At 32.9% G+C, this 12,527-nt stretch overlaps 3 protein-coding genes across 3 annotated transcripts; all 3 read right to left on the reverse strand.

Moving 5' to 3' along the window:
* Window positions 1-421: 421 nt before the first annotated feature.
* Window positions 422-2,102, reverse strand: LOC104811151. The gene is made up of 6 exons (XM_010537759.1): window positions 2,019-2,102; window positions 1,772-1,898; window positions 1,521-1,690; window positions 1,131-1,410; window positions 847-1,013; window positions 422-745 (listed from the first exon to the last, which is right to left on the reverse strand). Exons 1-6 carry the CDS (start codon window positions 2,089-2,091, stop codon window positions 582-584), a joined length of 981 nt encoding a protein of 326 aa, XP_010536061.1. The 5' UTR covers window positions 2,092-2,102; the 3' UTR covers window positions 422-581.
* A 4,664-nt stretch (window positions 2,103-6,766) lies between these two features.
* On the reverse strand, window positions 6,767-7,662 carry LOC104811152 (MATH domain and coiled-coil domain-containing protein At1g31390-like). The gene is made up of 4 exons (XM_010537760.2): window positions 7,547-7,662; window positions 7,371-7,464; window positions 7,124-7,290; window positions 6,767-7,023 (listed from the first exon to the last, which is right to left on the reverse strand). The coding sequence occupies exons 1-4, from the start codon at window positions 7,548-7,550 to the stop codon at window positions 6,866-6,868; spliced, it is 423 nt and encodes a 140-aa protein (XP_010536062.1). The 5' UTR covers window positions 7,551-7,662; the 3' UTR covers window positions 6,767-6,865.
* A 2,463-nt stretch (window positions 7,663-10,125) lies between these two features.
* LOC104811153 lies at window positions 10,126-11,842 on the reverse strand. Its single transcript, XM_010537761.2, has 6 exons — window positions 11,756-11,842; window positions 11,525-11,648; window positions 11,255-11,424; window positions 10,889-11,168; window positions 10,558-10,724; window positions 10,126-10,487 (listed from the first exon to the last, which is right to left on the reverse strand). Exons 1-6 carry the CDS (start codon window positions 11,757-11,759, stop codon window positions 10,324-10,326), a joined length of 909 nt encoding a protein of 302 aa, XP_010536063.1. The 5' UTR covers window positions 11,760-11,842; the 3' UTR covers window positions 10,126-10,323.
* Window positions 11,843-12,527: the final 685 nt, after the last annotated feature.

Genomic DNA, 12,527 nt, shown 5'->3' on the forward strand with positions numbered 1-12,527 from the left:
ATTTTAGGGTAGCAGTGCTCAGCTCCAATTACGGCGATTGAGTTACCTCGACCGCTTCTTTTCAATTTGGGGTGGACATTTGACATTTTGATTTGGATATTTTGATGTTTGATTTAAAATTTTGGGTTAGATTTGGCTTGATTCCACTCTTTGTTCAGAATTCTATTTTATTAAGGAAAATATTTGACTTTATTGGTTGTTTTTTTATATTTTCGGGTTCAATTCATATTTTTGTTTCAAGGTTTGTTTAAAAAAATATTATATCTATTTAGTTTTTTTTTATCTACTATTTGATTGGGTAGATTTCATAATATATAGATATTTTATTGTCCCTTGCAATATTTGGAAACAAACTGTTTTCTACATGAAACATCTCATTCGTCTTTGGTGAGGAAATATGGAATTGCTCAGAACTCAGAAGTGAGACTAAGACATACAAAAATCTCTCGGGATATGTATATCTATGCAAATTCCTTTTAGACAATATATGTATATATATACACACATATATATAATGATAGAAATATACTTTGTTTGCATACCATGATGGGTTTATTCAACGTGATACATAGAAGCTAAGTCTAGTTCGGAACAATATTCGACACGGAAACCATCGGCATTTCAGCCTCTAACACTATGCGATCATTCACCAAGTAACCCTTTGATTTATCGTAGAGATCTTGGAACGATATGATATTGTGGACCCCCACGCCGTAACCATTACGAACCGGGTACCAAGCTGCGGCTGCAAGACCGTGTAAACAGAAATAATCAGCGTTACAAAAAATGTAATTAAAGTTGTAAACAAATATGTCACGTTGAACATGAACAGATTTAGCCTTGTACAGTATTTCTCGACGTAGTTTGAATATCGCTGATTCCGCAAACGGAGATAGACCGCTCCCCATGTTGTCGTGGCCGGAGCGTTTTGTGAAAATTCGTAGGTGAAAAGCAAAACAGGAAGTGCAGTGCCCCGACCACCTCCCAAGCCTTTTGGATTGAGTCCTAATCTCCTGTTACATAACACAATCATCGTCCGTTATGATTAATTCATGCAACAAACTAAGCTTAAAACCCATTATATACATATACATATATATATATATATATATAGATATATATAAGCTTACCAATATCTGTCTCCAACGAGGAAGGCGTCCGAAAAATAGAATTTGTCTTCTAACTGGGGGAAGTAAGAGATCGTCCACGAGAATTTATTGTTTGCCGGGCTTTGTACGAATGTCACTTTCTCTATTTCTTGAATCTTATTCAAGAGAAAGATCTCGGCGCCAAATGTGACACGGTCCCCCGAAACGTATCCTTCGTTCGGGTTATTGAGCGTCGAAAGAGGAATCATTTGAGCGAACCCCCACTCTTTCTTTGCCTCGTTGAAACGCTTTGTAGTTCCATCTACAGCATATATAGGCAAATCCAAGGGAACATAAGATTTTTTGTTGTTGTTGTTGAGCTTAGAGATTATGTAGTTTAGGGTTCGTTTTTTCCGTTATTTTCCCGCTTACCTTGGACCGTCAAGTATTTATTCAGCTTCTGATTATGGACAAACAGTTTGAGGTCCACATTAATCTCCCAACTTTTAGGCAAAGATTCTGTCTCTTCGATCCTCAAGTACATCGAGACATAATTACTTCCACCGTCGTCTTGCTTCCCGACCGGAAACATAACCAACCGCCTTTCGTCCCGGAAAAAAAAACCATAGATCTATACATGCCATATTAATATTATTGAAGATTATATGATGGAATTCACTAACCATTTATAACCAGCAGCGTCGAAAACAGCGGATTCATAGCCTTCGCCCCTCGATTTCACAACGGAGAAACTCTCTATCGTGAACAACTTACTCGACGGTGGCTGATCCCTTAGAAAGCTCGTGACCCCTGAAACATTTTGTTCGTTTTGCGCGGGAAAATTAAGAACATATCACATAAATATTCTGCAAATCTTCTTTAAATCTAAGCATTGAAGATTGATGAACGGTCAAAGAAAGAGGCACCCACCCATTGCCATGTTGAGTTTGACGAGGAGACAAACCAGACAGAGAGCTCCATAACTCGATATCCTTGGATCCATAGTGAGTGGGAGACGATTGGTGGCAATCATGTTGTGCTTTTGAAGTCTATTTATAATTACATGGGGTCCTTTATTTCATTTTCTTTCAAAATTTCAATTTTTTTATTTAATTTTGTTTGCTTATCTCGATCTCTCATCTAGGATTTGTATATCTTAGATTCCACTAATGATAGATAATTAATCTTAATAAGGAATATAAAATGTAAATACGCGTAACTAAAAAATACATGAATTATTATTAATTTCTATATTAAAACTTCAATATTTAAAACGGGTTTCAAAAATTATCCTGTCATGATGTTTTGTTATTTAAAAATTTAGAATTAAATTTCATGATGATTTTTAGGAATCGTTTAAAAATTCATGATTTAATTTTACTATTTTAAAAAAAAATCGTAGTTATAAAATATTAATTAGTTATTGTATTTGTATGAAAATTTTAAAACTTGTATATTTATTTAAGATTTTTTCATAAATTCGTATATTAATATCTGATTTTCTCTAAAATTAATATCATGGGGGAAAAATGGACATTATATCCTATGCATGGACGGACGGACCCACGTTGAGATGTATGGGGGCATATGCCCCATTGGTGTGATTAAAATGTTATAATTGTTTCATAAATCATATCATATTTTAACCAAATTTAGTAAATGCCCCTATAGAAAAATTATGTTTATCATATGGAAAATAAATTTTGCCCCCAGTATCTCTAGATAGGTTTCACGGTAGGAAAAAAAATTTAGGCCATCTTGGCAGAAAATATTTAATACCATGAATTGAAATCTAATGAAATTTTAATACCATATGGTTGAATAATGAATTGTGTTATATATTTCAGTATTTACGCGAATACTATCAATAATTTAACCCCAATTATAAGTAAATTACCTTTAATATCTGACGTACCGCATGATAAATAAATATGCTTCGAAAGTGGGTGAGGTGAAAATTAATTTTAAGTGCATGCGTTTGGTACTCGCACCAATTTGTTCAAACGTGATTTTTACTATTAAACATAATGATAATGGAAAGTGGGGTCTTAGAGTAGATATTTTCTTCTTGTCTTCTCAATTATATTAATTAAATATTTTGTCACCACCACCATACAAAGTGCTGCAAGGAAAATTGAGTGCATCAAGCAAATAATTATGTCTGTAAAATGTTATTACGAGAGACTCCATTATCATCCAATTCATTATTATATACTTGTATTAAAAACTAAATTGTAAATCAGGATTTACTTTTGATTAAAAAAAATTATTTTGAAATAGCTATTAAAATTCAGGTTATCGTACTAGTGCCCTAGTTGTAATTTTGAAAACAAAAATTTAAAATTTTAAATCAGGATTTACTCTTATACAAAATCTTTTGATAGGTCATATTATTTAATGGATCAAACCTCAAATAAAAGGAGCATGGTCTGGGTGGATCCAATAGCTTTCAAAAAATTACACATTAGCTGGTGATCTAATGACAGAGAGATGACAAAATTATTTAAAAATTGCATGATTAAAAACTGACTTGTGACCTATGGAGATCAAGTGGGGGTTGTTTAGTAAATCTCATGATTATCAAAAAACAAATATCTTTTGAAAAATTGATGGCAGATTCTCCGTATTACCACACAAATGTTTTTCAAAGTGTAGGGGAAAGAGTAGGTGTATTTCATCTTGTTTGGAATTTTATGTGATCGTGAATCGATGTCATGGATCCACCATGAATCCGTGAGAGTAAATATGGAAATCCCCACTCTCCGGTTAGTAATGAGTACCACTGACCATAACCCACAATAACCGTCTGTCTTTAAAAATACGGGAAAGGGACAACGCTTTCCATATGATGAAGTTGTCGTCGAGAATAACGGATGCGATGACGTATATGGATAAAGGGTTCGGAGATCGAAGCACAATTCACGTCGATATTGAAACCACACCCCTCTTTGCAACACTTGTACATAAAGCCGCAACAATCTTGACAACAAACGTGACATATCTTGCCATCGGTTCCGCACGATTGTAATCTGAGACGGTGGGGATGTAATATATACCATATCTTTCTCGGTAAATTGGCAGAACTTTCGTGGAGAATGAAATCGCAATCACGCTTTTTGCAGATGTAGATATTACCAAAATGAAGACGGACAGGAAGAGCACATACTTGACAATGCTTGCTTCCAGTTCCACTATCATCATCCTCGTTCAATTTAAGATGATGCTCGTGGCTGAAATGGTGTATAACTCTGTCATCTATGACCTTGAACAGCTCCTCGATATCTTCAGGCTCTTCGGGCACTCCGTCGAGGTCTTGTCCATCCCAAACATCTTTTCTTGTTGCACACTTCGAGTGGACAGCATAATGACAACCTTTGATGCAAGAATACGCGCCATAACTGTTGTGGACGACTTTGCGACAAACCCCACAAGACAATGTTTCACGGGTTGGAAGAGGAGATGAACCATACCAAAGACGATGTTCATGGCGAGAGATCCTAATGATGCGTGGTAAGTTGATACATTTTTTGTGGAGCATTACTCCACAATGGAGACAAACCCAAGGAAGGGTGGAAGAACAAAGGGCTAAACCTCAAGCATCACAAGTGAAGAGTCGTGGTTTAGGGAGGAGGAATAGCTTATGGTTGTGGCTCTTAGGCTCACATATCTCAAGAACTTGTGGCTTCCTATATATAGGTTGAATTTGCAAATTGGGCAATGATACACCCATGCTGTAGTTTTTTTCCCGCAACAACTGCATATCTCGGAAGATTTTATATCACCAATGCAACGGGGAGTGAGAGAGTGAGGAGGGTGATAAGGTTGTTTCAACTGATAATCTATGAGGATAACCAAAAAAATCCGGTATAAAAATTAAATGGTTTATGATATCTTTATATATAATCGAATATCTATGGTGAATTCAAATTTAACATAAAATAACCGGAAAAACAATTTAATTTATTTTAGGGATAATTTCATTTAAAACCCTGTACTTTTCTCTCGTCGCAATTTAAACCCTGTACTTTTTTTTTATCCAAAAAAACATTGTACTTTTAAAAATTGGCAATTAAAACTCTATACTTTTAAAAATTAGCAAATAAAACCCTGAACGAAAAAAAATATTATTTAATGCTGACATGGCATCCTAGTCATCTGCCACATCATCAATCCCTAATATTTAATAATATTAATTAATATAAAATAAAAATAAAATAATAAAAATAAAAATAAAATTTTAAAAATTATATATATTCATAAAATTATACACATATATAAACATGTTTATAAAAATTTTAAAATTATATACATATATAAATATATTTATACTATATAATACATACATATATATATGTATATATAAATATGTTTTATATGTATGTGTGATATATACATGCTTTTCTAAAAATCATATATATATGTGATATATGCATGATTTTTAGAAAAAAAATACATATACCATATATGCATATAAAACATATATATATATATGTATTATATATATGTGTGTATATATATAAATATGTTTATATATGTGTATATATGTATATCATTTCATTATATATGTATGTGTATAATTTTTAAAATTTTATTTTTATTTTTATTATTTTATTTTTATGTTATATTAATTAATATTATTAAATATTAGGGATTGATGATGTGGCAGATGACTAGGATGCCATGTCAGCATTAAATAATATATTTTTTCGTTCAGGGTTTTATTTGCCAATTTTTAAAAGTATAGAGTTTTAATTGCCAATTTTTAAAAGTACAATGTTTTTTTGGATCAAAAAAAAGTACAGGGTTTAAATTGCGACGAGAGAAAAGTACAGGGTTTTAAATGGAATTATCCCTTTATTTTAAAAAACATACTTTTTTTTTTTAATCAAAAACTGAATAATTGAATGTAACACAAACTATATAAGTTATCTAATAATCGAACATGAATAAAACCGAACTAAAGAGCCACAACCGGTGTAGATGGGAAGTGGGACTAACTCCTTTGCTCTATGAAATTTGTGTTATGGATCTCCATTTCTCTCTTCTTTATATAATATAAGATCTGGCTATATCTTTCCATTTGAATAATTAATGAAGCAGCCATGTGATTCACTATTACTCATTCGTCGTGGCTCTCATTTTCTGCACGTCCCCCGGAATATAGCTCTTGATAAACTTCAACCATTTATTTCTCCATATCTCAATGTCCCCATTTCCCCTTGAACACCCGGAGGCCGGACCCACACACATATCATTCTTACAAATAAATTCATATTCAAATTACTTTTAATCTATAAATTACTCATATAACATGATCTCCAATAAAATCCCTATTGGTTACGGTGCGTATAAACATAATCTCCATAAAATCTCTACTTACTGGTTATTTTATCTCTCTTTTTTCTTTAATATTATTTTCAATTTCTCATCGAAACTTACAAATTCAATAATAGTTTTCAATACACGTAGCCATCTAATATGATATGACCATTGATAACCTGTTTCTAATTGTCTACATTATATTAATTTTTTATTATGTGAATGCTCTTCCCCAGGTAGAGATTCGGAGCTAAGTTGGGAAAGAGCTTAAGTCTCTCCTTCACCAGCCGAACCACTCGATCTTGAATAATATCTTTCACAATCACACAAATAGAAATCATTTATCATAATTGATCTCATTTATTATAATAACTTCCATTATAAAGTTTTTATTTCAATAGGGTACATAGAAGCAGCAATAATAACAACAACAACAACAACAAATTGTCACACGTTGTCTAGTTCGGGACAATGTTCGTCGCTGAAACCATCGGCATTTCAACTTCAAAGACAATACGATCATTCACCAAATAACCCTTTGATTGATCGAACAGTTCTTGGAACGATATTATAGTATTGACTCCCACGTTGTAACCAGTACGGACCGGGTACCAAGCTGCAAGACCGGGGGAAAATATACCATCACCGAACATAAAAGAAAATGTTAATTAATTTTACAAATAAATTGCATGTTTTACAAAGAGATTTGATCTCACAGTATATCTGTTTATGGTTCGAATTTCGCTGATCCTTTAGCCGAAGATAGACCTCTTCCAAAGTTGTCGTGGTCGGAACATTTGGTGCGAACCCGTAAGCGAAAAGATAAACGGGCAATATTGTGCTTCTACTTCCTCCGTCGCCTTTCGGATTGAACCCTATTCTCCTGATACATATTCCGACCAAAAATCACGTTCTAACGGTTATAACGAATATATTCGCAGCAATAGATATAGGAAGAGTTACCAATATCTGTCTCCGACGAGGAAACCGTCCGAGTAGTAGAACTTGTCTTGTAATCGAGAGAACTGAAGGATCGTCCACGAGAATTTGTTGTTTGCTGGATTCGGTACGAACGTCACTTTCTCTACTTCTTTACATATATATATATGAACGATGAGTAAAAAGACGCATAAATGTACCCATAATTCTGCCGGAAAACGTACGGGCTGGTCGGAGGAGAGCTATTGAGCCTTGATAGTGAGTTCTCGGCCCCTTGAGTGATCTGTTGATTCAAAGCTGTGTTATCTGTACCCATAGGGATAAAGAGAGATGGCTTCATCGCGTTAATGACGTACTCACCCAACTGTCTTTCTTTATTTTATTGCAAGTATATTATTTATTTGGACAAAATTGACTTTGATTATTTTATGTACCCACAAGTCATTTGATTCCAAAACCGCGACAACATTAAAAAAGACCGGAGATAGACCCGGCAATCACGGAATTTATTCCATTACTATTATTATATCTTACAAATATATTCGAATATTTAGAACTATTAAATTAAGTTTATTTTATAACCCAAAATCGAAAAATCTGAATATCTCTATCCAAATAGAGACCGGTTCTAAATGAGACCCGTTGAAAACTAATTTTGCCCCAAACCACCTAATCTTGGGTAGAACGGTCAAGTTAACCACTATACACCAATTTGGGGTTGTAAAAGACATTTTCAGACAAATCATATATCATTTATTCGTTATGTTCCTTTTCATTGATAGAAAAATGGTATTCGACTTTACCGGATAAATGGAATTATCGTAATTCTTTTTTTAAATACAAAGAAGTAACAATTTACCAAAAAAAAAAAAGTAACAAAGGTTTCAATTTACCTTTCTACTATTTTGATGTAAAATCTCGGTTTTTTTTATAAAAAAAAATGAATAGAACATTTTTATTTAAAAAATTATTCTAGAAAATACTTGAACATCTAAAAAACAAGAAGATTTTTCTGTAATTATAAAGAATTTTAAGGAGGTTTGATCTTATATATATTTTGGGATCAAATGTGTTTAGTCTTATAAAACGATAGTGTCGAAACAATTGGACTTCTAGAAAATATGATATTTAATCCAATAAACTTGAATTAAAAATGTGTCATAAATATTAAATATCGTAATATACATTGAACATTGGGAGATACATAACAATATAATTTTTTTGTTACTATAAAATAATGTGATTATATATAATCATGACTGGAAGTCTTAAAACACTATCGAAATAGTCAAACTTCATTTTGACACAGAAAAACCTTTTAATAAATTCATATATTATATTCCAATATTTCTCAAAATATTTATTAAGCAAACTTTCAACAACCTTTACGGTTGAATCCAATAGACAATGTAATTAAGAGACAATAGGGAGAAAAAGAAACAGCTTGGTGATGGCAATGGTTGGTCCAACTGTCCTGTCTAATTTATTACAGATATATTATTGGGACAAATTGGATTCAAGTTTTTATTAGATTAAAAAAAAAAAGACCAAAAGTAATTTAATGACAAAACAAGGACAACAACAAGTATGAACACATGGGGTTCGCAATCGGTAATTAAGATCGTTTACTTCAACGTTTCATTCTTTTAATATCTGTTTCTTTGTTTGGCTGTTTTCATATATTGATATGCACTTTATAAAAAGACTGGCGATAGAACCTTCAATCAAATAGATTAATTTTATTATTCTTAAATCTTAGGAAATTACATTTGTAAGCTGAAAGGCTTTAATAAACTATATAATTGATAAACTACAAACCAACCTGGGCTTATCAAAAGATGTTTCAATATATTATATAGAAAATATTTTTCTTTGCATTGACCCAAAAAAATTGAGAAATTCCTTTTTAAATAATACATTTTTTATTTTATACAAAATATTTACATATTGATTTGATTTAATCCAAAATATTCACGAATTTATCCTAAATTTACTGATTTCATCACGATCTTGATGCGTTGGAAGAATGGGTCTTGATAACAGATCTTATTTGATAGAGGTGTTCTGGAAACAATTCCACTTTAGGACACTTAGACATGTTCATTCCATTTGGAAACTTTTTTTTTTGTAACGGAATGTTATGGACCGAAATCCAAACTAATCTGGGGATTGGGAGCAAACTATGTGATTAAAATATACATTTTTTCATCAACTTGAGACTTGAATTCAGGACGAGACCGACGTTTTGCATTCTCATTACATCGGTTGAATTATTCAACTTGGATTCTACTCGAAAACTTGATATAAGAGGTAATAAACCATTTGTAAACATGATTAAAAAATTCCTTATCTGTTCAAATATTTACTTTGTAGAGGGTTTATTATTTAGTTAAAATCAAAACCTAATTTTTTTTGCACATTCTCATTTCACAACACACACATATATATATATATATATATATATATATATATATATATATATACACAATAAATTTCGGATACATATTAGTATAGACGCAAAACGCGTTGACTTGTCCCGCCCCGGCTCGATTCGAGCCAGCCCGTTCGGGCCCGACTCAGTTGCACTCTGTTTTTATGAGTTAAAAAAATCACAACTCGATCCAAATCGCTTTAGTTCACAAACTCATTCTGAAACGAATAAAAAATAACAATATTTTAAAAAATATTTAGAAAAATCATAAAATAATATTTAAAATGTTAAAAAAATATTAAACAAAGATTAAAATATTAAGAATAATAATAATTTTGAATACCTGCGTATTAGTCAAACATACTTTTTTTCGCTTGATTTGTTCATTTCATATGGAGCACAAGATTGGGAAAACGGAAAAATACATGCGTCGACATTGCCACAAGTAGAAATCATTTATCATAATTGATAACTTTGATTATAAAGTTTTTTATTTCAACACGGCACATAGAAGCGACAACAGCAACAACAACGGTCACACGTTGTCTAGTTCGGGACAATGTTCGTCACTGAAACCATCGTCATTTCAGCTTCAAAGACTATACGATCGTTCACCAAATAACCCTTTGATTGATCGAAGAGTTCTTGGATCGATATTATTGTGTTGACTCCCACGCCGTAACCAGTATGGACCGGGTACCAAGCCGCGGCTGCAAGGCAGGAAAAAAAATGTTAACTTTACAGATAAATTGCATATTTTACAAAGAGATGTATTCTTACAATATATCTGTTTATGGCTCGAATTTCGCTGATTCTTTAACCGGAGATAGACCGCTCCCCAAGTTGTCGTGGTCGGAACATTTGGTGCGAACCCGTAAGCGAAAAGATAAACGGGCAATGCCTTGCCTCTACCGCCTCCGTCGCCTTTCGGGTTGAACCCTATTCTCCTGATACATAATCCGACGACAATCACTGTTTGGTGACGGTAAAAATTTGTCACCCTTTCGAAAGGGTAACTATTTCTATCACCCTTTCTGTTTTGGTAGTGTTTACCGGTTATAACGAATCATTTCAAGATATTTACTTGCACATATATAAAGAGAAAGTTTACCAATATCTGTTTCCGACGAGGAAATCATCCGAGTAATAGAACTTGTCTTCTAACTGAGAGAAACGAAGGATCGCCCACGAGAATTTGTTGTTTGCTGGATTTGACACGAACGTCACTTTCTCTAATTCTTGAACCTTCTTCGAGATAAAGATCTCGGCGCCAAATGTGACACTGTCCCCTACAACGTATCCCTCGTTCGGGTTGTTGAACGTCGAATGGGGAACCAATTGAGCGAACCCCCACTCTTTCTTAGCCGCGTTGAAGCGCTTTGCAGTCCCGTCTATAACATGCGCAAATCCAACGAAACGTAAGATTAACAAATCTACCGATTTGCGTAGTTTATGGTTCGTTATATTTCTCGTTTACCTTGGACCGTCAAATATTTATTCAGCTTCTGATTAAGGACAAACAGTTTGAGATCGACATCAACCTCCCAGTTTTGTGGCAAAGAATCTGTCTCTTCGATCCTCAAGTACATCGAGACATGATTGCTTCCACCGTCGTCTTGCTTCCCCATCGGATACATAACCAACCGCCTTTTAGAATTCGACATATAAGATTTCCATATATTAACAGAAATCCTTTACCCAGTAAAAAAAAAAACAAAAATAGCAAGCGGATGTCACATGAACTTACCATTTATAGCCAAGATCATCAAACACAGCGGATTCATAGCCTTCGTGCCTCGGTTTCACGATTGAGAAGCTCTCTATCGTGAACAGCTTTGTCGTCGGAGGCAGATCCCGCAGCACTCTTGAAACTATCGAAAACGAAATATATATTCCCCGGAAAATAAAATACCCATTTCTTTATATACATGATCGATCGATGCATAAAAAAAATGTAATAGGAAAGATGCATACATACCCATTCTTGGCCCTTTGAGTGGTCTGTTGATTCAAAGTTGTATGATCTGCAGCAATAGGGATGAAGAGGAATGGATGTCATCATGTTAATGATGTATCCAGCTGTCCTGTCTATTTTATTACAAATATATTATTTGGATAAATTGGATTCAAGTTTTTATTATATTAGAAAAAGACCAAAAGTAATTTAATGACAAAACAGTGACAACATCAAGTATGGACACATGGGGTCGGAATCGGTAATTAAGATCGTTTACTACGACATTTCATTCTTTTAATATATGTTTCTTTGTTTGACTATTTTAATATATTGATTTGCACTTTATAAAAAGACTAGCGATAGAACCTTTAATCAAATAGGCTAATTTTATTATTATTTCATATCTTAGTATATTATATTTGTAAGCTGTAAGGTTTAATATACTCTATAATTGATAATGTCTTAGACCGTCCAGTTAAGAACTACAAACCAACCAGACCTTATAAAAAGACTTTTCAAATACTATATAGAAAAAAACATATTTCTTTCCATTTTGACCAAAAAAATTGAGAAACACATCAATGATTTAACATCATTAATTGTTTTACACACAGATCAAAGTCATCTTAAAATGATACAATTTTATTGATTTTATACTAAATATTGGTCTGGTTTAATCCAATATATATACATATATATATATATATATATATATATTCTTTTCCATAGTTGGCCCAAGATTTGGACAACGGGGAAAATGCAACGTGCTTCGATATTGTAAGAATGGAAAATC

This window comes from Tarenaya hassleriana, unplaced genomic scaffold (genome assembly GCF_000463585.1).
Source record: "Tarenaya hassleriana unplaced genomic scaffold, ASM46358v1 Cleome19, whole genome shotgun sequence".
In the NCBI taxonomy this organism is placed as follows: Eukaryota; Viridiplantae; Streptophyta; class Magnoliopsida; order Brassicales; family Cleomaceae; genus Tarenaya; species Tarenaya hassleriana.

What these genes read in the sequence shown, in the direction of transcription:
- LOC104811153 (XM_010537761.2), bottom strand. An exon ending in GATGATCTTGGCTATAAATG is followed by an intron (nt 11,425 to 11,524) that starts GTAAGTTCATGT and finishes GAATTCTAAAAG; the next exon opens with GCGGTTGGTTATGTATCCGA. An exon ending in TAAATATTTGACGGTCCAAG is followed by an intron (nt 11,169 to 11,254) that starts GTAAACGAGAAA and finishes CGCATGTTATAG; the next exon opens with ACGGGACTGCAAAGCGCTTC.
- LOC104811152 (XM_010537760.2), bottom strand. An exon ending in CTCGTCGGAGACAGATATTG is followed by an intron (nt 7,291 to 7,370) that starts GTAACTCTTCCT and finishes AATATGTATCAG; the next exon opens with GAGAATAGGGTTCAATCCGA. An exon ending in GAACCATAAACAGATATACT is followed by an intron (nt 7,024 to 7,123) that starts GTGAGATCAAAT and finishes CCGGTCTTGCAG; the next exon opens with CTTGGTACCCGGTCCGTACT.
- LOC104811151 (XM_010537759.1), bottom strand. Translation starts at nt 2,091, where the DNA reads ATGGATCCAAGGATATCGAGTTATGGAGCTCTCTGTCTGGTTTGTCTC. An exon ending in GACGCTGCTGGTTATAAATG is followed by an intron (nt 1,691 to 1,771) that starts GTTAGTGAATTC and finishes CCGGGACGAAAG; the next exon opens with GCGGTTGGTTATGTTTCCGG. An exon ending in CTCGTTGGAGACAGATATTG is followed by an intron (nt 1,014 to 1,130) that starts GTAAGCTTATAT and finishes GTTATGTAACAG; the next exon opens with GAGATTAGGACTCAATCCAA.